The sequence below is a fragment of the Carettochelys insculpta genome, chromosome 30 (genome assembly GCF_033958435.1).
Source record: "Carettochelys insculpta isolate YL-2023 chromosome 30, ASM3395843v1, whole genome shotgun sequence".
Taxonomy (NCBI): Eukaryota; Metazoa; Chordata; order Testudines; family Carettochelyidae; genus Carettochelys; species Carettochelys insculpta.
Genome location: NC_134166.1, coordinates 1,388,246 through 1,410,414, shown reverse-complemented (window position 1 = coordinate 1,410,414; position 22,169 = coordinate 1,388,246). Strand labels below are relative to the sequence as shown.

At 59.4% G+C, this 22,169-nt stretch overlaps 3 protein-coding genes across 18 annotated transcripts in view; 1 reads left to right on the top strand and 2 right to left on the bottom strand.

Moving 5' to 3' along the window:
* Positions 1 to 7,229: 7,229 nt before the first annotated feature.
* CFAP141 (cilia and flagella associated protein 141) lies at positions 7,230 to 9,690 on the bottom strand. Its single transcript, XM_074980499.1, has 4 exons — positions 9,610 to 9,690; positions 8,840 to 8,880; positions 8,140 to 8,269; positions 7,230 to 7,462 (listed from the first exon to the last, which is right to left on the bottom strand). The coding sequence occupies exons 1-4, from the start codon at positions 9,688 to 9,690 to the stop codon at positions 7,361 to 7,363; spliced, it is 354 nt and encodes a 117-aa protein (XP_074836600.1). The 3' UTR covers positions 7,230 to 7,360.
* Positions 9,691 to 13,585: 3,895 nt separating this feature from the next.
* Positions 13,586 to 19,212, bottom strand: LTAP1 (lipid transport auxiliary protein 1). Its single transcript, XM_074980680.1, has 7 exons — positions 19,069 to 19,212; positions 17,793 to 17,894; positions 16,403 to 16,520; positions 15,557 to 15,610; positions 14,491 to 14,657; positions 14,253 to 14,311; positions 13,586 to 13,919 (listed from the first exon to the last, which is right to left on the bottom strand). The coding sequence occupies exons 1-7, from the start codon at positions 19,135 to 19,137 to the stop codon at positions 13,721 to 13,723; spliced, it is 768 nt and encodes a 255-aa protein (XP_074836781.1). The 5' UTR covers positions 19,138 to 19,212; the 3' UTR covers positions 13,586 to 13,720.
* A 143-nt stretch (positions 19,213 to 19,355) lies between these two features.
* The window catches only part of UBAP2L (ubiquitin associated protein 2 like), a 46,394-nt gene continuing 43,580 nt past the window's right edge, over positions 19,356 to 22,169 (top strand). For 5 of the 16 annotated variants that reach the window (XM_074980489.1, XM_074980491.1, XM_074980479.1 and 2 more), the window contains exon 1: positions 19,364 to 19,451. The gene's annotated coding sequence lies outside the window, so the exon portion shown is untranslated. Of the gene's footprint in view, positions 19,452 to 22,169 lie in introns of all 16 variants that reach the window. The other 11 variants (XM_074980487.1, XM_074980478.1, XM_074980483.1 and 8 more) reach the window with 3 other exon arrangements.

The window sequence follows — 22,169 nt, the reverse complement described above, 5'->3', positions numbered from 1 at the left end:
GGGGCAGCGTGGTCCATCGGGGGCGGCGTGCCCCAGCAGGGGGCGGTGTAGTCCATCGGGGGAGACGTGCCCCAGCAGGGGGCGGTGTAGTCCATCGGGGGCAGCGTGGTCCATCGGGGGTGGCGTGGTCCATCGGGGGTGGTGTGCCCCAGCAGGGGGCGGTGTAGTCCATCGGGGGCAGCGTGGTCCATCGGGGGTGGCGTGGTCCATCGGGGGTGGTGTGCCCCAGCAGGGGGCGGTGTAGTCCATCGGGGGCAGCGTGGTCCATCGGGGGTGGTGTGCCCCAGCAGGGGGCGGTGTAGTCCATCGGGGGAGACGTGCCCCAGCAGGGGGCAGTGTAGTCCATCGGGGGCAGCGTGGTCCATCGGGGGTGGTGTGCCCCAGCAGGGGGCGGTGTAGTCCATCGGGGGCAGCGTGGTCCATCGGGGGTGGTGTGCCCCAGCAGGGGGCGGTGTAGTCCATCGGGGGAGACGTGCCCCAGCAGGGGGCAGTGTAGTCCATCGGGGGCAGCGTGGTCCATCGGGGGCAGTGTATTCCATCGGGGGGCGGTGTGCCCCAGCAGGGGGTGGTGTAGTCCATCGGGGGAGACGTGCCCCAGCAGGGGGCGGTGTAGTCCATCGGGGGCAGCGTGGTCCATCGGGGGTGGCGTGCCCCAGCAGGGGGCGGCGTGGTCCATCGGGGGTGGCGTGCCCCAGCAGGGGGCGGTGTAGTCCATCGGGGGCGGCGTGGTCCATCGGGGGTGGCGTGCCCCAGCAGGGGGCGGTGTAGTCCATCGGGGCGGCGTGGTCCATCGGGGGTGGCGTGCCCCAGCAGGGGGCGGTGTAGTCCATCGGGGCGGCGTGGTCCATCGGGGGTGGTGTGCCCCAGCAGGGGGCGGTGTAGTCCATCGGGGGCGGTGTGGTCCATCGGGGGTGGTGTGCCCCAGCAGGGGGCGGTGTAGTCCATCGGGGCGGCGTGGTCCATCGGGGGTGGCGTGCCCCAGCAGGGGGCGGTGTAGTCCATCGGGCGCGGTGTGGTCCATCGGGGGTGGTGTGCCCCAGCAGGGGGCGGTGTAGTCCATCGGGGCGGCGTGGTCCATCGGGGGTGGCGTGCCCCAGCAGGGGGCGGTGTAGTCCATCGGGGGCGGTGTGGTCCATCGGGGGTGGTGTGCCCCAGCAGGGGGCGGTGTAGTCCATCGGGGCGGCGTGGTCCATCGGGGGTGGCGTGCCCCAGCAGGGGGCGGTGTAGTCCATCGGGGCGGCGTGGTCCATCGGGGGTGGCGTGCCCCAGCAGGGGGCGGTGTAGTCCATCGGGGGCGGTGTGGTCCATCGGGGGTGGTGTGCCCCAGCAGGGGGCGGTGTAGTCCATCGGGGCGGCGTGGTCCATCGGGGGGCGGCGTGCCCCAGCAGGGGGCGGCGTGGTCCATCGGGGGAGACGTGCCCCAGCAGGGGGCGGTGTAGTCCATCGGGGGCGGCGTGGTCCATCGGGGCGGCGTGGTCCATCGGGGGTGGTGTGCCCCAGCAGGGGGCGGTGTAGTCCATCGGGGCGGCGTGGTCCATCGGGGGTGGTGTGCCCCAGCAGGGGGCGGTGTAGTCCATCGGGGGCGGTGTGGTCCATCGGGGGCAGGGTGGTCCATCGGGGGCAGTGTATTCCATCGGGGGGCGGTGTGCCCCAGCAGGGGGTGGTGTAGTCCATCAGGGGAGACGTGCCCCAGCAGGGGGCGGTGTAGTCCATCGGGGGCAGCGTGGTCCATCGGGGGCAGCGTGGTCCATCGGGGGTGGCGTGCCCCAGCAGGGGGCGGTGTAGTCCATCGGGGGCGGCGTGGTCCATCGGGGGTGGCGTGCCCCAGCAGGGGGCGGTGTAGTCCATCGGGGCGGCGTGGTCCATCGGGGGTGGCGTGCCCCAGCAGGGGGCGGTGTAGTCCATCGGGGCGGCGTGGTCCATCGGGGGTGGCGTGCCCCAGCAGGGGGCGGCGTGGTCCATCGGGGCGGCGTGGTCCATCGGGGGTGGTGTGCCCCAGCAGGGGGCGGTGTAGTCCATCGGGGGCGGTGTGGTCCATCGGGGGTGGTGTGCCCCAGCAGGGGGCGGTGTAGTCCATCGGGGCGGCGTGGTCCATCGGGGGTGGCGTGCCCCAGCAGGGGGCGGTGTAGTCCATCGGGGCGGCGTGGTCCATCGGGGGGCGGCGTGCCCCAGCAGGGGGCGGCGTGGTCCATCGGGGGAGACGTGCCCCAGCAGGGGGCACTTCAACAATTCTTCTCTCTAACCCTTTTCTTCCTTTTTTGTTACTAGACCTTTAGCTCTGAAGAGGCCCATGCAAGGTGCGCGTGTGGTTTGGGTACGATCCAAGTGCACATTGACCAGGGACTGTGGCTGGACCCTTTGGGGCCCGGGAGAATGTGTGTGGCGTTGGGTGAAACAGGTTTAAGAACCTCTCACCGAAGTTCGGGGTTGTTGGTCTGTGCTGGTAGAGCAGCTGAGAAGCCTGTGGGTTTGCATGTGTGGCTCCTGGCTGGCCAATGGGGCTGTGGTGGCTGGTTGGATTTGCCTTAGTGAGAGGGAAATCCCTGCCTGGGGCTGTGAGTGGCCCAGATCTTAAGCAAAATTACCCTGGATTGCTTCCTCTGCTGTGCCTAGAAACCCCGTCTTATCACAGCCCCACTACCTGGCCCTCTCTCCATGGGGGCCCTGGGCTTGGGCCCCTGGCCTGGGACCCATGGGCATACTGGGAGCCCAGCAGCACCGTGTCAGTGCCTGGGGCAGCCCTTGGGGGTCTGCCAGGTGTCCATCCACACAGGTAGCTCTGAGCAGAGAGGACCCAGAGGCCCCCCATCACTAACTGGCTCAAAGGAGGCTGAAGCTCTGATGGGCTCGGGGACCCCTCGAGGACAGCGGGTCCTGCACCACTCAAAGGCTGGCTTGAGAATGGGAGTGACAGCACCAAGGGCAGCCTGGGCCCCAGAGGTCCGTGCTTGTCTGTCTAAGGTTGAAGTGGGGGTGGGAGCCCGGACTCTGTCTGGCTCTGGGAGGGGAACAGATCTGCTGGATTGGGGGTGGGGGTTGGAGCCTGGACTCCTGGGTTCTCTGTCTGGCTCTGGGACAGGAATGGATCTGCTGGATTGGGGGTGGGGGTGGGAGCCTGGACTCCTGGGTTCTCTGTCTGGCTCTGGGACAGGAATGGATCTGCTGGATTGGGGGTGGGGGTGGGAGCCTGGACTCCTGGGTTCTCTGTCTGGCTCTGGGACAGGAATGGATCTGCTGGATTGGGGGTGGGGGTGGGAGCCTGGACTCCTGGGTTCTCATCTTATCTCTGTCATGGACCAAGTGGGTGACTGCAGACAAGCCCCTCCCGCCTTTGTGCTTCTGTTTGCCCAGTTGTGACAGGGGTGATCCCCCATCTGGGCAGCTTTTACAGAGGGCAGGACATGGCCCCATGCAGCCCCCAGCCTTGCCCCAGTGCCCGGCTGCAATCCGGAGGGCAGGCCCAGGCCCTTTGTGCTCCCCTTACTGGTGACCAGGGATGGGGGTTTGGGGTCACTCTGGCGCCAGTGGGGTGCCCCTCCCTACCCATCCCCCTTGGCCGTTAGGTCCTGCTGACACGTCGAGCGGCTCTTCGATCTGTCCCCCAGTGGAGGCTCCCTGCGGTGGGGCAGCCTCCTGCACACACTGACCTGGGGAAAGGGACAGATGGGCTGGGGAGGAGCCAGAGAAGTCCCCCTGCCAAGCCTCAGCCCCAGCAACCCGGGGCCCTGCACCTCTCAGCGGCACTGGCAGGTCCAGTCTGCTGTGCCCCTTCGCCCACCCCTCCCTGCGAGGCAGTGCCCGTCTCCGCTGGCTGACGGAGCAGCAGCTCTGGGCTGCGGAGGCTGCGTGGGGCAGAACAAGGCTCAGGGCCTCCAGGGGCCCCTGCGCCCGCGGGGCGAGAAGATCAGAGACAGGAAGAACACAGGGCAGCCTCGGACCCAGAGCTCTGTGCCTGGCCCCCCGCACGGATCAGGGCTGGCCCCGCTCGCTGCCCCCAAGAGCTGGGGAAAGCCCGGCTCAGCCGGCCCAGGGCCACTGCAGGGCAGGAGCTGGGGACACAGCTGGGGTGGATGGAGCAGCCCCAGCTGGCGTGGGGGGTCTCTGGGAAGGGGGCTCATGGGCCCTGGCGCGTGTCCCTGATGGCTGATGTGATGTGAGCCGACAGCTGCGCTAATGAAAGGCCCCTCTCGGGAGAGAGCTGCTGGCCGGCCCCAGCCCTGTCAATAAGCTGAGCCCAGCCGGGTGCTGACGGCCCCTCGGGCAGGGAGCCACCAAGGTCAGACCAAGGCAGACTCACCACCAAGTCCAGGACTGGGGCAACCGACCCAAGAGCAAATCCAGGGGCCCTGGGACGAGGGGTGTGGGGGCAGCCAGGGGCAGGCCCTGGGCGCCGAGCAGAGCTGGGGGCAGGGCCTGTGGTGTGAGACTGCTCAGGAGCAGGCGTGTTGGGGGGGGCCTGGCCCCAAGTGCACCCAGCAGTCCCCTGCTGCCCTCTGCACTGTGCCCGTGGCCCTGCCCCATTCCCCTCCCGGTGCTGGGGGGGCAGCCCAGTCAGAACCTCAGCAGCTGGCCCCCATGAGGGGCTGGGCAGAGCTGGGCCTGCAGGGTCCCTTGTGGCTCCGCGTGTGGGCCCAGCGATGGCGGCTCAGAGCGGGGGGGGTCGTGCGTGGCCTGGCGGTGCCTCTCCATTGCATGGGCTGTGGTGCTCCCCGCCCAGTGCCCACTGCCTGCACTCGGCGTGCCGAGGCTGTGCCAGGCTGGGGCTCTGGACCACACGCAGGCATGGGGGACCCCCTGCCCCAGCAAGTGTGTGTCCAGGGGAAGGCTGGGCCTTGCTCTCCACTGGCAGGGCCCCAGCTTGCCGCAGAGCCCAGTGCTGGCCCTGTGCAGCCCCAGCCAGCTGCTCCGTCCTGCTCCCTGGGACCCAGGGCAGGCCATGACGGAGGAGGGGCTCCAGTGCCAGGCGCTGGTTGGCAGGACTGCACCGCCCTGGGTGCGCAGGGGACAGGGTTTGCAGAACCCCGGGGGAGAATCCCACCCCAGCCATGCTGCAGTGCCGCCCAGCCACCTCCCGTGCTAGTCCCAGTGCGTATTCAGCCTGCCGGCCCTGGGAACCCAGACCAGACGCTCACCTTGGTGCTTTCAGACCACAGAAGGGCTGATCCTGCTGCTGCTGCGGGAGGAGTCAGGGCAGGAGGAAGCGGGGAGGGTTGGGTCTGCTGCACCCCTGCAGGGAGACTCTCGGGGGGAAGCCACACTGGGAAAGGCCAGGCCTGGCACTGGCGCAGGGTGAGCGCTCACCATGTGTTATTGGCCCCTCTGAGCTGGAGCAGCTGAGCGGGTGCCCTGGCCTGTCTCCAAGCAGCTCCTGGGGCAGGTGCAGGCTGAGACTGCCTGTGGGAGGAGAGCTGGGACCACGGGTGGGGTCTGGGGCTGTTGGAGAGGGGTGGGTGCCACGGGGGATGTTTAGCTGGTGCACAGGCAAGTGAGCCCATTCCCGGAGATGCGCTGGCTGCCCCCACCCTTGCACGGACAGTGCTGTGCGGCATTTCCTGCCTTGGCCAGCGCCCTGTGGCCTGTAGCAGCTGGCAGGGCTGCAGCCAGGCCAGACCATGCAGCACTGCCTTGTGCACAGCTGTGCAAGGTGTGGGTGACCCGGGAGTGAAGCTCTCCCTGCACAAGCGTGAGTGCACGCACATGTGTACGTGCATCGTGTTCAGACACACTTCCTCTCATGCCAGATCCCTCCCTGCTGGAATGCTGCCGTTCCAGCTCCCTCCACCCAGAGCTGTGTGGCCCCAGTCCCCCCCTGCTGGGGCACCCTGCTCCCTGGGGGGCGGGAGTTCCATGAATGGGGGGGGTTGCATTGCTCTGGGAGTCACGGGTGGGCTGGAGGTTCACAGCTGTAGCTAAGCCCCTGGGACAGGGATCTGGCTGCCCTGCTGCCCCCAGCACCTCTCCTGGGCCTGGCCCCGGCCCCAGGGACTCTCACCACACCCCAGGCCATGCTGGCTTGTAGGAGTCTGGGCTACTGCTGGCTGCATTAACCCGCTTGGGCACCAGGTGTCACCGGAGCCCCACAGCTGATCTGTGCCCCCCCCCATGGGAGTGGAGGGAGGTGAGGGGGGTGCACGTTCAGCAGCAAGTATCGGAGGGGTGGCCGTGTTAGTCTGGATCTGTAACAGCAAAGAAGGGTCCTGTGGCACCTCATAGACTAACAGAAAAGTTTTGAGCGTGAGCTTTCGTGAGCACAGACTCACTTCAGCAGATGCTCATGAGAGCTCATGCTCAAAACTGTTCTGTTAGTCTGTGAGGTGCCACAGGACCCTTCGCTGCTGTTCAGCAGCAAGTTTCCAGAGGACATCAAGGGCCTCGTTGACCAGGATGCCTGTGTCACAGGTGGGAGGTCCCCTCCCCAGGCTGCTCCCCCACAGGGGGAGGTGACTCTCCTTCAGCAGGCGACAGGGGCACAGCACAGAACCGACTTGTCAGCACAGCAACCAGAAGCCTCAGCACCATCCATCCTGGGGAGCAGAGCCCAGAGGGGTCCCCGGCCCAGGCCCTGGCCCCCTTCCTCCCTCTCCAGCCGGCCTCCCAACTCCCCAGCTCCCATTCCAACCAGCCGGGCTCCCCTTTGTCCTTTGTCCTGTGCCCCAGGGGAGAAAAGTGTCACCAGGTTGCCTGGTTACAAATGGCCAGGAGACCCACTGTGCACAGGAGAGAAGGCGTCACACCCAACCTCCCATCACCGACTCTGCACTGATACTGAGCCTGGGGAAACGGAGGCCCCCACAGTAGGAAACGTGCAACCTAACCAGAGGAATAAAAGCCTCACACATCCACTTCGTCACACCTGGGTTCTCTGGATGATGGCTAGATGGTGTGAGTGTGGGGCTGGAAGCCAGGACTCCTGGGTCCTCTCCACAGCCCTGGGAGGGAAGTGGGGTCTGGTGGGACACAGCAGGGGGTTGGGAGCCAGGACTCCCAGGTTCTGCTGCACCATTGACTTGCTGGTGAAGACTAGAACAAGATTCTTCCAGGTCCCTGTGCCTCAGTCTTCCCTTGGGGCAGTGCTGGGGATGCTGCTGTCAGGACCCTTGGGTGCCTCAAGCCTGAAGTTCTGTGTGACCCTGGGTGGGGGTGTAAAGAGAGACCCTGAGAAATGGCATCTGGTTTACTCAGCACTTGAACAGTCCTGGGAGGCTTTGATGGCGTCTCAGTCCTGGGGGGAAGCGTCTGGGGCTAGGCGGAGAAGTGCTGTAGTGGCGCAGAGCTGGCGCCTCGCGACTTTGGGCACCCATGCATACCTGGGCAGTTGCGGCTCAAGGGGGCCAGGCCGCTGCTCCCCAGAGCTGGGTGCTCACAGCCTCTCCACGTAGAAGGACTTGCCCCTGTGGTTCAGCTCCCGCTGGTGCTGCAGGTGCTCACAGTGCAGCAGGTAGCACAGGGCCGCGCGCCGCACCTGGCAAGGAGGCCGAGAGCTGGGTGAGGGACCAGGCCTGCTCTGCCTTTCCCTGGCCCCAGCTGGTCCCAGGGCCTGCTGCAGGGCTGGGTGAAGACCAGCTCCTGCCCCCGCCCAGCAGGGAGGAGACTAGCCCAGTGCCCCCACCGCTGGAGCAGCAGGGAGAGCCGGGGCACTAGCCTTGCCCCCTGCTCCCGCCACAGCTCTGGTGACACTGCTGATGTCCCCCTGGAGCCAGCACATGGGGACTGGGGCCCTGGGGGCCCTCTCCCTCCCAGCTGGGACGGGCGGCTCTGCGGTGGAGCAGGGGAGCCTGCTGGGCTCTCTCAGGTGCTACCTCGGGGGCATTTCCCCCTGATGTGGTAGTGCCATGTCCCGAACGGAGCACCCCTGCCCCTGCGGCCCCTCCCTCACCTGCGAGGAGCCTGATCCTGCCCTGCTGGGGCCAGTGGCTTGTGTTGCAAACCGGGGCAGGCCATGGCACAGCCAGGAAGGGGCGATCTCCCTGGTGCCATCTGCCCCTTCTCCCTGTGCAAAGGGGGTGTGAAAGGCACCTGGCCTAGAGCTCCGTGGCAGCAGCCAGAGCCTGTCCAGCCACCCACCATGGGGGCCAAGCTGATTGGAGGAGCAGGGCCCTGTTCCCCCGGGCCAGCACCCGAGGCTCTGCCCAGCCTTACCCGCAGCAGCGCCTTGTTGGCGAAGCCGAGCTCCTCCGCGGCGCCGGCCCGCAGGGTCTGACAGGCCTTCACAGCCATCTGCTCCTCCTGCTGCTCCCTCTGCAGACAGAGGACTCTGCCCCATGCCCAGCTGTGGGGGGAGAGGCCGGCACTGGGACAGGACAGCCTGGGAGCTCTTGGCCTCGCTGTGCTCAGAGGAGCAGGGGCCCAGGGACACAAAACCGGCCTCTGCGCTGGGGCAGGCCCATGAGGCTGGGCTCCAGGACTGTCTGCTGCCCACACATGGCAGGTGGGCAGAGGTGCTCCAGCCCCTCCCGGACAGCCCAGTCCTGAGCAACAGGAGGCGGCTTGGACCGGACCAGCCCAGCCCTGCACAGGCAGGGGGAAGCAGGGGCCCCCCGTGAGCCAGGCGCTACACGTGGAGGGGAGAGGGGGCTGGGCTCAGGCTGATCGACGCAGAGGGGAGTGGGGCTTGGACCAGCCCTGTGCAGGAGGGGTAGGGGGATCTCTCATGGGGGAGGCCAGGTCCTGAGGCTGCCGCAGGCAGCGCCCCATTTTGAGAACATGACCCCTGCCCCACAGCCCCCTTTGTCCAGCAGCCCCCTCCCCCCAGCTCTCCGCTGCCCCAAACATGGGCACTCTTCCCCCACAGGGACAAGTGGCTTTAATGACTGGAGCAAAAAGCTAGGGCCCCCCTTACCTTTTAACCAGCTTCTCATAAGCAGCTGCCTTCTTCACCAGCTGCAAACAGGCAAAGGCAGGTTCAGCCCTGGCTCAGCTTGCCCTGCTCTCCAGCCCGGCCACGGCAAAGGGAGGCATCCTCCCCTCACTGCTTCAAAGTGCCTCCCGTTTCAGGGGGGTGGGCAGGGGGGTCCTGGCACCCCCCCCCCCGCAGGGCAACAAGTGTTTTGGCCAGTGCCATAGGAGTGAACCAGGAAAGTGATGAATCTCTGCTCGGCTGTGCAGCCACTTCTGGGGCGCGGCCCAGCAGGGGCTAGCAGCACACAGCTGCCCTGCACAGGGGCTAGGGTGCTGATCCCTGCCTGAGGTTTCGCTGGCATGCTGGGCTGCATGACCTGATCTCAAAAGTTCTGCAGCGTTTATGGCCACAGGCAGCCAGGCTCTGTGCTCCCCTGCCTGCCACTGCAGGCAATGGCCTGTCTGCACCCAGCAACCCAGGCCCCTTCAGTACCTGCTCAGGCCCAGGGCAGCATGGGAGCAAACTGGGGCTTGCGCCCATGAGGAAGGAGCCTGGATGCCAACCTCCCTCCACCTCTATGGCTTTGATGAGACCCCCCATGCAGTGGAAGCCACTCAGCCCCGGGGCTCCTGTCACCAAGGGGGCACACAACAAGGCCCCGCCCGGCCTCGAAGAGCAGTCGCCTTCCACCCTGTCCTGTGTGTGGGAGCTGCCCTGCTGCACATCACCCCCAGGCCTGGCTCCATGCACTTGCCCTGGCCCAGCCCTACCTCCTCCTCCTGCAGCAGCTGTTGCAGCGAGGGGGCATTGCTGCTTGTGTGCCTGCTGGGCTGTACCCCGCCCGGTGCCATTGTCATGGCGCAGGTTGGGCTCTGGCAGCAACTGCCCTCCCGTTACCGTTGGGCTCCCTGGTCACCATGGCAGCGGCAGGCGCTTTAGAACCGGGAGACAAAGCCGGAGGCTCGGGCTGGGTGATCCTTGTTGCCTGGAAGAGGAGTAGGCAGAGTTCAGCCTCCTGGGGCCTGGGTGCTCACTGGTGCCCACCCAGTACCTGTCCAGGGAGCGGCAGGAGTCCCCTGCTCAATTAAAGGGCCAGAACAGGTTAACGTTGCCTCACACATTTGTTCGTCTCTTGCAGTCGGCCCTGAACTGGGGCAGCCCTGGGCGCCGCTGCCCTGAAACCATGCCCCCGATGCAAAGGGAAGGGACAAATCCTGGTGCCCTTTGGCTGGGAGCCAGATTCACCAGCATGAACTGGGGCTCACAGACGGGAGGGAACATCCTCCTCCCTGCTGCAGTGTGACAAAGTGGGTCTGTGGGGATTTTAGTCCCCTGGTTCGGTTGCATGTGTTTCCTGCTCTCCTGTAGTAATTCCACACGTGTGCCTCAGTTTCTACATATGGGCAATGGGCCTCCTTGGCTATCTGTAACCCAGACAACTAGGTGACACCTTTCTTCCCCAGGAAACAAGACAAACGTGGGGAGAGGGGCCTGCCTGGTTTGAACCAGAACTGGTCAGTCTCCTCTGGCTGGAGAGGGAGGAAGGGGGGCCAGGACTACTGGACCCCCTCTTCCCAGGATGGGTGGTACTGACACCTTCCAGTTTCTGTTATGACAGGTCTGTTCTATGCTGTGACCCTGTTGTCTCATAACCCTCCTGCTCCCGCTGCTGAATGAGTCACAGCTGCCTGCAGTTGGGGTACAGGGCCCGGACCCCCATGCTCCAGGGCGTGCAATCACAAGGAAAGAGAGAGGAAGCCATGCTGGTCTATACCCTATCAAAACAAAGAGCAGTCAAGTAGCACTTTAAAGACTAGCAAAATAGTTTATTAGGTGATGAGCTTCCGTGGGACAGACTCACTTCTTCAGACCAGAGCCAGACCAGAACAGACTCAATATTTAAGACACAGAGAACCACAAACAGTAAGCAAGGAGGACAAATCAGAAAAAGATAATCAACTCCTTGCTTACTGTTTGTGGCTCTCTGTGTCTTAAATATTGAGTCTGTTCTGGTCTGGCTCTGGTCTGAAGAAGTGGGTCTGTCCCACGGAAGCTCATCACCTAATAAACTATTTTGCTAGTCTTTAAAGTGCTACTTGACTGCTTTTTGTTTTCACAAAGGAAATGCTTCTCCCAGAGCACAGGTGCTAGGCCCCACCCCCCATACAACACCTCCCCCCACTGTTTCCAGCTGCTCCCTGCCCACTGACCAAGGCTCCCTCCGTTTATAAAGCCCAGCATTGGAGCTGCTCCAAGAACTGACAGTTATGTCTTTAAAGTGCAACATTCCTGCTGTTTTCAGTTGCTAACTGTGGTCAAAATCTGGAACTGGGCCAGCAAACAGCCCTGACCCAGCCACAGTTGGCCCACTTGAGGTGCTGCATTTGCAGCTGGCAAAGTACCCAGGATGCACCCAACAGGCATGGACCAACCGCATGCAGCTGCCACCTCCCTCTGTAGCGGAGGGGCCAACTCCAGAGCCTTTGGTCCCAGCATGCTTGCATACAGGCTGCACTCCCCGCCCCCTCGCTGCACTGGCTGCGGGGTGGCTGGAGGCAAGGACCATTGCCTGCCGCCGCTGGCCAGCGTGGTGTACTCTCACCTGGGGCTTGAATTTCTTCTGAGCACCCCTCTGGCCCTGCCCCGCCCATGGAAGTGTATTACGAGCCGTTTCCAGCTCCAAGGCCTGTTCCCATACTCTTCTCTCAGGGGCAGGAGCGGGGCTGCCCAGCCCCTTGGCAAAAGGGAGGTTGCAGAGCAGGGGGGTGTGATGGAGTGGGGGGGGTGCATGTGTAAGTCAGGCTGGATGTCCGAGGCAAGCAGCAGCTCCCAGTGGCTAAGGATGACCCTGGGGCTACAACTGGCAGATAACACCTCTGCCTGAACAAAGAGCAGGGAGGAGCTGAGCTGGGTTTTGAATCGGGGGCGGCAGTTAGAGGCGAGGAAAAGGGAGAGCTGGAAGGCAGCCAGCCTGAGGAGGGGGAAAGCTACACCCCAGAGGGGCACCCCTCGGGGTCTTCCCCCCAGGACAGGTTGGAAGGACTGTCTCTGGCTGCTATGCTGTTGCTTCTGTGAGAAACTGGACATCTGTTGCCTAATAAACCTGCTGTTGTGCCTGCTGAGTGAGAGTCTCTCCTGCCAGCGGGCGGGGTGCAGTGCAGGGGGACCCCTGAACCCCATCACAGGGGGCACAGGGGCTCCCAGGGTACAGCAGCTGGGCCAAGGGAGTATAATGTTACCCTCAAGTCAGCGCAGCCCCTGACCAATACCGGTTCCTCCTCCGGGGCAGACCTGCCATGCAGAAGAGCTGCTTTTCATGCAGGTGTCACATGTGCTTCTCCCCAGCAGTTAATGCTGCAGCCTCACAAGCCTGCAGAGCAGGGCCTGCCTGGGAACTGCAGCTGCACCCACCTGAGAGAAGAGCTGTCCCGGGAGCCACGGCAGGAACAGTCCCACTCCACACGGGTGCTAGGAAGGGGACAGGAGCCAAGGCTCTGCCTTTCCACCCCAGCTCAGCACCCCACTCCCTGCAGGCACACTGCTGATGCTCCTACCCCTTCTCCCGGGGGGGGGGGGAGAAAACAGGGCAAGGAGGCTAAAAGGAGCCTGGCTTGCAGTGAGATTCCCAGGGGCCTGCAGCTGTGAGTGTAACTTGCCCACAGTCAGCTCCTAAGGGTAGTGTGCTGAGCCCTGGGCTAGGGAATGGCCCATGGTCCTAGCAAGGGGAGCAGTAGCTGGGGGGAAGCACACATGCAGCAGAGCCTTTGGAGGCTCCCAGCTGTTCTTGGCCAAGGGATGCACCAGGCTGCAGTGACATCAAGAAGGGACCAGAGGCCTTACCCTCCAGAGCACAGGCAACTGCAGCACCAGCTACCTCCCCTCGGGGCTCAGGCACTCCAAGGCTCAGGCTGTGCGGAGAGCAAGTCTAAAACAGGTGGGGCGTCAACAAAGTGTGGGTTCCCTGCAGTCATCAAACAGCAGTGCACATCCTCCTCCGGGGAAGTGCCTTTTATTAAACAGCCATTGAAAAAGAGAGAAAGGCTGGTTGCCAGCATATGCAGCCTGCCGAGGGACTGCTGTAAGCCTCCAGCCTGGGAGCTTCTGCCAGAGGCTGCCCTGCCCCTTGCTGCAGCCCCTGGCCCTAGAGGCCTGGAGGAGCAGGGGGAGTCCATGGGGAATGGCACATGAGGTGCTGGTGAGAGCAGGTGTGAACAGGGATGTTGCCACCTGGCTGCCCAGCTAGGAGGTACAAGGCAGGGAGTCTTAGCAGCAGCCACTCACCCCCCAGAGCAAGACACTAAGCCATTTGCTGCTGCGTGAGATTTAAATGGACTCAAGGTACCAACTGCGCTCCCCCACCCCCAAATGAAAAGGGCATTTCAAGCACAGCAGGCTGACTGGGGGGATGGAACCCAGGGTGGAGACCAGCAGTTCCAGGGAGGGAGCTGGACACTGCAGCTGGCCTCTGCCCTCCAGCCATTGCTGGGAACAGCAGAGGGCTGGCGGAGCGCGTGGTGCCATGGCGGTCGGTGCAGAGGGCTGCTGGAACACAGAGCAGAAGCAGCGTCTCTTGTGACTAGGTGAACGCTGCCCTAACAGTCTGTTCACAGGGCTCGGGCCTCCTGAGACACACTCGCTCCTAAAAAAGGACTGTGTCTGCAACCTCCTCAGAGCCCAACGCATGAGCTCTACGCCAGCTGCTGGCCCTCTCCCTGCTCTGCAGCCAGCACACAGCTTTGGCCAAGTCTCCATGGGCTTGCTGTGAAATCCAATGCCACGCAGCAGTGAGTGAGCCACAAGGCCAGTGACTGTCCACCTGGCCACAGACCGGTGCCAAAAGCTCCTGGTGGCAGATCCCAGAAGCAGTGCTCCTGCAGCAGCTCACAGGGTGCTCTCCAGCGTATTGTAGTTGTCTTTGAAGCTCTTCAGCTCCAGGAAGTGTTTGGCACGTTTGCTCTTCTGACTGGAAGGCAGATAGGTGACCTGGATGGTGGCAGGGTTGGAGACTTCAGGTGAGAGTGTGAGGTCCTTTGCTGCTGACTGGTGCTGCCTCTGGCTGCTGCCTCCTCGAGCTTTGATGCTGTGGAGAAAAAAAAGAGGACATCACTGAATCCATCTGGACCAGAGAGCATCCCTTCCCGTGCTAACAACAAGGCACCAAGAAGCCTAATTAGAAGCATCTAACAGTTAAACCAATCAGGGGGCAGGCTCGGAAGGCAGGTCGGGGCAGGCAAACTGAACTAGGAACTCTGCTGGCTGGAGTCCTTCTTAAAGGGAACACTTGTTTTGTCAATGTGGTTTTGGCCTCCCCCCTCTCAGTTCTGTACAGATACAGTCGGCTGTAGAGTTTCACCATCCATGAGCTGCTCTGCAGACCAAGGCCTGGATTTTACTGAAGACCAATTAAACTTACATGTTTGCTAGCTCTGTCAGTGCACCTTGGTACTTCAAATACTCCGTCTTCCCGAAGACCTGAACACAAACAGAAAAGCAGCTTAAGGATCTTGGTCTCTTAGTGTGCACTGCCCTTTGCTCCCCTGCACAGCAGTAGGCCGAACGGAGGGGAATTGTGTACCACGTTGCCAGGCAGAAGACCTGACTCTGCAGGAATCCACCCCCACTTTGCAAAGAGAAGATCCAGGGTGACTCACCCCTGTCCCATAGCGTGCAACATCGTAGCCATCCAGGAGGGTGTCAATCAAGCTTTTGCGGATACCTTTGAATGGCGTGCTGGAATTTCTCAGCTCCAACAGGTAAGCATGAAAATTCTTCCCTATTAAAGACTGCGGGTGTCGACCTTCTGCATAAAATGGGATCTCTGAAACAACAAAACATGATGCCAGTGACGGGCTGGTAGAATGATGCACATGCTCCAGCCACTACAAAGACAGTCGCTTCCCCATGAGTGGCCCCAAACATCCAAACAACTCCATCCTCTGCACTTCTGCCTCTGACGGAGGCACCATAAAGCAGAGACCAGGCTCTTGCTCCAGGCAGAAAGACTGAAACTAGTATGGTTTAGTGAATCAGTGCACCAAAACAGAGCATTTGAAAGAGACTTTGCAGCCTCAGTCAGAAAATCAAGCCCAGGTATCTCATATTGGACTCGACACCGCCCACCCTGGCACACAACCACATGGGATCATTCTGGAAAGCTGGGCAGCGGCGTATTTGAAGAATGTCTTTTGAGCAGAGATGTATTTGAGGAAGGACTTTCCTTGTGGTGAAGTGGGTCTTACCCATAAAGGCTCACTACCTAAGTAATAAAATTGTTAGTCTTTATGACACTACAGGACTGCTTCATTTGTGTGAAGTTACAGACTAATATGGCTTCCCTTCTGAGACTTTGCCTGTGGCTCTAGGTAAGTTAGACAGGAAAAGCTGAGTGTAAATAACTGCCCATGACTACTGCTGCCTGATTCATTGTGTATCTTACTCCCCTTGAGCACAAACCAACCAGATCAGATTAGTTTCTACTTGTGTCACTTACTCGTTTTCACATTCTAGCACAGAAGTTCTCAACCGTTTTCTCTAGCAGACACCTCCAACTCTTCTAACTCCTCCTCCAATTCTTCAGCTAGGAACCCCTCCCACTTAGGAAAACGGTGGCAACCCCCAGGCTGAGAACCTTGTGCTAGTACAAAGCTATTGGCCTAGCTCCAGAGGGATCTCCACCCCCTAACTGGCCAGACTCGCCAGCAAAAGGTTCTTTCTTACCAGTAGCTCTGATAGCATCCAGTGCTTTCATCCTGTACAAGTAGTTATAGCAACCTGGAAAAGACAACACACACACTGAGGCCCACGTAGTCTGGAGAAAGAAAACACACTTCTACCAACCACTAGGCATAACTGGGGGCTCCATGAACAGGAGAATAGCCTGTTGGAGCCTTTCCACCAGGCAGTGAGACTAGCCCCTGCAAATCACAGAAGGACTCTAATCCAATTATGCAACATGAATGGTAACTGACAATTGGTTTTCTTTCTCTGGGGGTCTCTGCTTTCCTTGGTGAGAAAGATGGAGCAGGGAGTGTCAGAGCACATACGGCCCAGTCAGCTACGTGCCAGAAGCTCCGGGTGCCTTCCTCCGGGCTACAGCAGAGGGGAAAACCAGTCCCCGACTTGCTACTCCCCATTTTGCAGGGAAACATTTCATTTCAGGTTGTGAGATGGGAGCCTCGGTCCCCACAAGCTGCTTCTGTCTATTGAAAGGCAAGGACTGGGCTGCAATTGGCAGAGTAAAAAGAGTAACCGTTAGGGATCCCTTTTTGGATCCAGGTGACAGGCTGAATGATAACCATGCAAGAGCGCTCCCTACCCCACAGGGATGGGCAGGGCTCAGAGCTCTATTGCACCACGACAGTTAATACTTGGGAAAGAGCCTGAGGCACTCAAAAGCTAGCAATGTAACTTTGTGAGTCCCAGATTCCAAGAGCAGTAGTGGGGATGACGTTTGTATTGTGCAGGTTGGGAGTGGTGCGCAGGGAGCCCCTGGATTACCCTCTCTCCTTCACCCCCATATAGTCATCAATCAGTTAGGGTGCTTATATTTAGAAGAGATACTACATTGACTTCCTGGTGTCTCTAGCTGCAGGAGCCTGGCATCATCCTCAGCTAGCAGTCGGGGTTCATACTTAATGTCCTGTACCCTTGACAGGCAAATGTCAATCTCCTCTTTCAGGTCCTGTCCAAAGAAGAGAACAATAATGTTTCATGTTCACAGAATACCCTCTTTCCCAATGGGTGCCAAAGCACCTACAACTCCCAGTGGACAAGGATCACCACCCTCAGCACAGAGCTGCAGTTACTCCCAAATGGGGGAAGCAACAAAAAGTTAACAATGGCTACGTCTACACTAGCCAAAAACTTCGAAATTGCCATGCAAATGCCATTTTGAAGTTTACTAATGAAGAGATGAAATACATATTCAGCGCCACAGCACTTCGAAATTGATGCGTCTCTCCACCGCGCAGCTTGTCCAGACAGGGCTCCTTTTCGAAAGGCTCCCGTCTACTTCGAAGTCCCCTTATTACTATGAGCAGATAGGAATAAGGGGACTTTGAAGTAGCTGGGGTCCTTTCGAAAAGGAGCCCCATCTGGATGAGCCGCGTCAATTTCAAAGTGCCGCGGCCGCCTATATGCTAATGAAGCGCTGAATATGTATTTCAGCGCTTCATTAGTAAACTTCGAAATGGCCAATTTGCATGGCCATTTCGAAGTTTTTGGCTAGCGTAGACACAGCCAATATGAAGTAACACTACACAACCATTTACTCCGGGAAGTGAAAATTCCCACTTCCAAGGAGACTTCAGAGAATCAAAGCACAGCTCTCAGACCTGGCATCAACTGAGGAGCTCACATTTGAGCTCAGCAGCTATGCTGACCTAGCCCCAAGCACAGGCACGAGGTCAACTGACGAAAGCTTTCATTGACCAGTTGTCACAGAACAGGTGGAGTTCCTATCACAATGGAAAAACCCTGTCAGTCACGGCAGAAGATGCTGTTCTCCAACCCTACATCAGCATAACTACAGTGTCATAGCTACGCTGTGGTGGCACGCACAATGTAGACATGCTAGCTGAGTTTTCCTTTAACCAGGGCACCCCGGCTAACATTCTGATTCCTACAAAGTGCATCATCACACAGTCTTTAATGAGAACATTGATTTTAACATTCATCAAAAAGCTTGTATTCTCCAGCAGGGCATTCCTTAACATCTGCCTGAAGTCCTGGGTTTGGCAATGAATCATAGGCAAAATGTGCCAAAACCATTTCCTGCAGTACCTGGGCATTCCCTGACTGTTTCCCATCTAAAAACACCTATCCCTGTTTAGCCTGGGAAATGTCTGCAACATATGAAAACAAAAACGCTAAAGAACAAAAGGCCTTTTCTAAATAAACAAAGAGATTGCCCAAAATTAAACCCACTCCCCACTAACAAATCCCACCAACATACCTTGGGGGCGTGTTGTCCAACTGGGACATGGGGCCCCCGGCGGGACTTCATGGCAAATCGCATGATCTGTCTTTTCACAAAGATGAACAGCAGCACAAACACCTAGTTAAGCACACAGGAAAAAAAATGCTTTTGAACCCAGCAGAGCCAAAATACTTACCCGGGAGGACAAAGTACCTGCCACCAGTGCAATGGGGATCTGGTCTCCCCCATATGTAATGATTGCAGCCTTTAGCTTCCAATACCCTCACTAACAGATAATTTGTGCAGCTACTTTGTAACAAGACTCTGGGCTGTCAGAGAACACTGGGGAGTGCTGCTGATTCCCAGAAGTGTTCACCAGGGAGAAACCAAGGGGTTTGATTTCAAAGCAGCAGACCTGAAGCCTGAGTGTACAGCAGCAAAGGGCAACCTAGCCTAGTGAGTGGGACGCATGAGTAGCCTTCCTTTGTCTCAGAGAGCTGCAAGACTGCCATAACCAAGATGGCCTCCCAAGATAGGGCAGTTTTGTTAAGTGCGCTTCGATACCCAAGAATTGGTGGGGTGCACCAAGTGAACTGGAGCAACGCTTTGATTCGATGGGGAGGACACACACGGCTTTCAGAGTCAGTGTTGTGTGCCATCACCTCAGCACACACATCTCCTGCTTTATGTGAGTGTCATTTTAGTAAACCTGAATACGAAATCAATGACATGGACAGAAACCAGCGGATCGGACAAAACTGATCATGGCCAATGGGAACCAAACTGTCTCCTGGGCCTCACACAGCACCTGGACGGGCTGCACGTGACCCCCAGGCTGCAGGTTGCCCACCACTGGTGCACAGCCCACAGTAGCCATTATTAAGTGGGTTATACCTGGAAGAAAAGATGATACTGGCAAGATCTTAGAGCCCACTTGCCTCTATGGCTTAGAAGGCACGAACATCCCAAGGGGGATCCCCGCTCCGCCCCGCCCACCCCCCCACTACGGGCTCTCTCCCACGCCCCACCCCTCCCCCCACTGCAGGCTCTCTTCCACACCCCACAGGGGGATCCACGCCACGTCCCGCCCCGCCCCGCCCCGCCCTTCCCCCCACTACAAGCTCTCTCCCACGCCCCACAGGGGATTCACGCCCCTCCCCCCACACTAGGGGCGCTCCCCTCTATCGCGGCTCGCCAGCCGGACACCCCCGCCCCTGCCCCTGCCCCTGCCCCTGCCACAGGGCTCCGCGGCACCAGCTTCTCCGCCTCCTCTCCCAGCCGGGCCGAGCCGGGCGGGGCCGCGGGCGCTCACCAGACTGCCATAGGCCATCACCAGCACCACGTTGACCCCCGAGAGCCAGTTGCTGTGGGGCGCCGCCATCCCCGGCCCAGCCCGGGGCCCCACAACAACATGGCGACCGCTGAGGCCGCAGTGCGCCACCGTCACGTGACGTGAGCGGGCGGGAAGGAGAGGCGGGATGGGCGCGCCGGCCAACTGCCAGGCCCCACGTGACGGCAGGCGAGCCAAGGAGAAGCGCGAGGCGCAGTCACGTGACGGGAGAGCGCGAGGGGGAAGAGAACGCCTGCCGGGATCACGTGCCGGGAGCGGGCTGAGGCCGGCAAGGCCCCGCCTCCTCCCGGGTCACGTGATGGGGCGGGCACCGCTGGGTAGTTGTCAGTGTGGTGGAGACTCAGGTAAAGTTGGCAACGCGGAGGCGCGGCGGCCCCGGTAGTCGCGCGCGGCCCCTTTAAATCCTGGCCCGCGCGGGGGCCTCCTCTGGCGCGGGCGCGGCAGCGGGCGGCGGGCTCCCCCGCTCCGAGAGCGGCGGCCCCGGTCCGCTCCCGGCCCGGATGCGGGCGCCGTGCGGCGGGATTTGTTTACGGTCGGGTTCGCGGCCTAGCGGGCCCGGCTGAAGCCAGGGGCTCGCGTAGTGTGCGCGGCCGGGGCCGGGGAGGGGCAGCGGGCCGGGCCCGCCCTGGGGCCGGGGGACTCTGGCTTGATGGGGGCGGGGAATGGCGGCCGCGGCCATGAGGGCGGAAGCGGCGCCGCGGCCGAGCTCTCCTCCTTCCCTGCCGGCTCTAAGCCAGCCGCCCCCGCCAGCTGCCCGCTCGGGGCGGTTGGTTCCGGCCGCGGCCTGCCTGATCTCCCCGCCGGATGGGCGCCCCCGGCCGGGACCCGGCGCCCCTGCCCCACACAATGGCTGTGCAGCCGTCTGGCCCCGCCGGCTGCTCCCCTCCCGCCTTGGCGTGGATGGAGCTCCCCTGGCTTCGAGCAGTCCCCCGGCCGTGCTGTTTGCACCTGCCGCCTGCCTGGGTCTAGTCCTGGGGGCAGCAGCGCGCCTCGCTCCTCACGGTGGCCGTTCAGTCCTGCTGGCTGATCCCTTTCCCCTCTGGGGGTAGCTCTCAGAGCCAGCGCTGCTGGCCGCCGAGCCCTGCGGTGGGGTGAGAGCCTACCACTTCTCTGCTGTTGCTGTTGGCCCTAAGGGCCTGAAACTCTTCTGGTTCTTTGCTGTTGGATCTGCCCTGCCCTCCCGAACAGACTGAGGCCTGTGCAGGCTACTGGGAGCTTCCATGCTACTCTGTTCTGCATTTCTCATCCCAGCCTTGTACAGTGCTCCCTTTACCGTAAGGGCTGGTCCATTGTTCTGCTGGTAGATGGATAAAACAATGGTGGCTTTATTTCAGAGGCATTCCATGTACCATGTTGTTTTAGAGGCATTTCTGATAGCTTGTACAGATGCTTGCATGTAGTACCCTTCGTTCAGGTGAGCTCCAAAAGGCTTAAGTGAATGGTAACTGCATGCACATCATAAGTACTTAGGACTAACACATCTGTGGCCTAGAACAGCCTGGGTTGAAGAAATGATCCAGGTTATGTACTTTTGTAGTGTGGTGCATCTATTGTGTAATAAATACAACATCCCCTTAGCATTTCAGGCTGAACTTAGTTTGGGCAGAGCAGTAATTGCCAATATCATCAAAGGATCCTGCAGCAACTTGAAATATTTAGTACTTGTAGTTTGCTATATATTCTGAAGATCGTTTGCTTTGGTTGGTATCCACATTGATTCAGAATCTCATTGTATTAAGCTTTTGTAACCTTTGAAACAATCTATTCTGAGCTTCCTGGTAATATAATGGCTGCTAATACTACATTCAAATTTCAATAGTTTTATCTCAAAACACTTCACAGGTTTTTGTATTCTCCATACTCATGAATTATTTTACCTGTAACAGGAATGTATGTGCTGCTTAGTGAGATGTGGCATAACCCTCAGACTGTCTGTCTGTGCTAGGTTTTTTATAGTGCAGGTGCTCTCCAGCAGTGCAGAATAATCATTCTGAATACTTAGCTCTTCTGGAATCCTTTTATCTGAGACCTCAGAGCCTTTTGCAAATGTTAATTAAGCATCATGTAGGGAGTGCAAAAATATGGATCCCTTCTAACAGATAGGGAAACTGAGGCTGAGTCATGCTGTGACCTGCCTGAGGTCACCACAAAATCAGACAAAGCTTGGAATACAAGCCAGATCCTCTCCTTCAGGTTGTGCATTTGACTTAGATATCGTGTCTCTGCAAAATGCAACTGAATCAGGATTTCTGGTGGAATGTACAGATTATTATTAGCCTTATATGTCGTCTCCTTCATTTTTCTGATGATCCCAAAATACTTATTAGTCTGCAAAGACAGACAGCTTTTCCACTTGTGACATGAAAAGTGGTGGTAAGTATAGAAAGTGAAGGGTATCTGCAGAGTATCAGAGGGGTGGCCGTGTTAGTCTGGATCTGTAGCAGCAATGAAGGGTCCTGTGGCACTTTATAGACTAACAGAAAAGTTTAGAGCATGAGCTTTCGTGAGTTAACTGAAATCTGAAGAAGTGAGTTAACTCACGAAAGCTCATGCTCTAAATTAACTTAGAGGCTCCTTGAGGTAGTGGTCGTATTATGATATAGCTGTGGGGCAGAGAGGCTTTGTCTGATACTGTAAATGTAATGATCTTTTGAAATGCAATTTAGATGCTAAACTGATTTGTTAATGGTTTTCGTTTCTCTAGCTCTTTTCATTCTAGAGTAGCAGGGATACACTGGAAGGAAACTGGAGTCCCACTCTTAACTTATATTACATCTGTCTTGAAGAGTAAGATGCTTTACAATTTAAGACCTATGCAGGTGAAGTGAGTGACCAAGACAAACCAGTTTGAAACTTCAGTTAGAATGTCACTCTGTCTAGTAACATTTTGGATGTCAGACTACTGGACTAATATTTTGCATTTTTAATAGTGCTTCATTCCAAAGTACTGCACAAAGTAGCATATAATTCTGAAGTGAATTCTGAGTAGGTGGAACTTTGGGCCTACACAGAGCCTCACTGAAGTCTGTGGGGCATTGCATAGAGGTTATTGAGAAGCTGGG

What these genes read in the sequence shown, in the direction of transcription:
- CFAP141 (XM_074980499.1), bottom strand. Translation starts at nt 9,690, where the DNA reads ATGGCACCGGGCGGGGTACAGCCCAGCAGGCACACAAGCAGCAATGCC. An exon ending in AGCTGCTGCAGGAGGAGGAG is followed by an intron (nt 8,881 to 9,609) that starts GTAGGGCTGGGC and finishes GCCTGTTTGCAG; the next exon opens with CTGGTGAAGAAGGCAGCTGC. An exon ending in CCAACAAGGCGCTGCTGCGG is followed by an intron (nt 7,463 to 8,139) that starts GTAAGGCTGGGC and finishes CCTCCTTGCCAG; the next exon opens with GTGCGGCGCGCGGCCCTGTG.
- LTAP1 (XM_074980680.1), bottom strand. Translation starts at nt 19,137, where the DNA reads ATGGCGGCGCCCCACAGCAACTGGCTCTCGGGGGTCAACGTGGTGCTG. An exon ending in TTGGACAACACGCCCCCAAG is followed by an intron (nt 16,521 to 17,792) that starts GTATGTTGGTGG and finishes TTCTTTGGACAG; the next exon opens with GACCTGAAAGAGGAGATTGA. An exon ending in GGATGCTATCAGAGCTACTG is followed by an intron (nt 14,658 to 15,556) that starts GTAAGAAAGAAC and finishes TTGTTGTTTCAG; the next exon opens with AGATCCCATTTTATGCAGAA.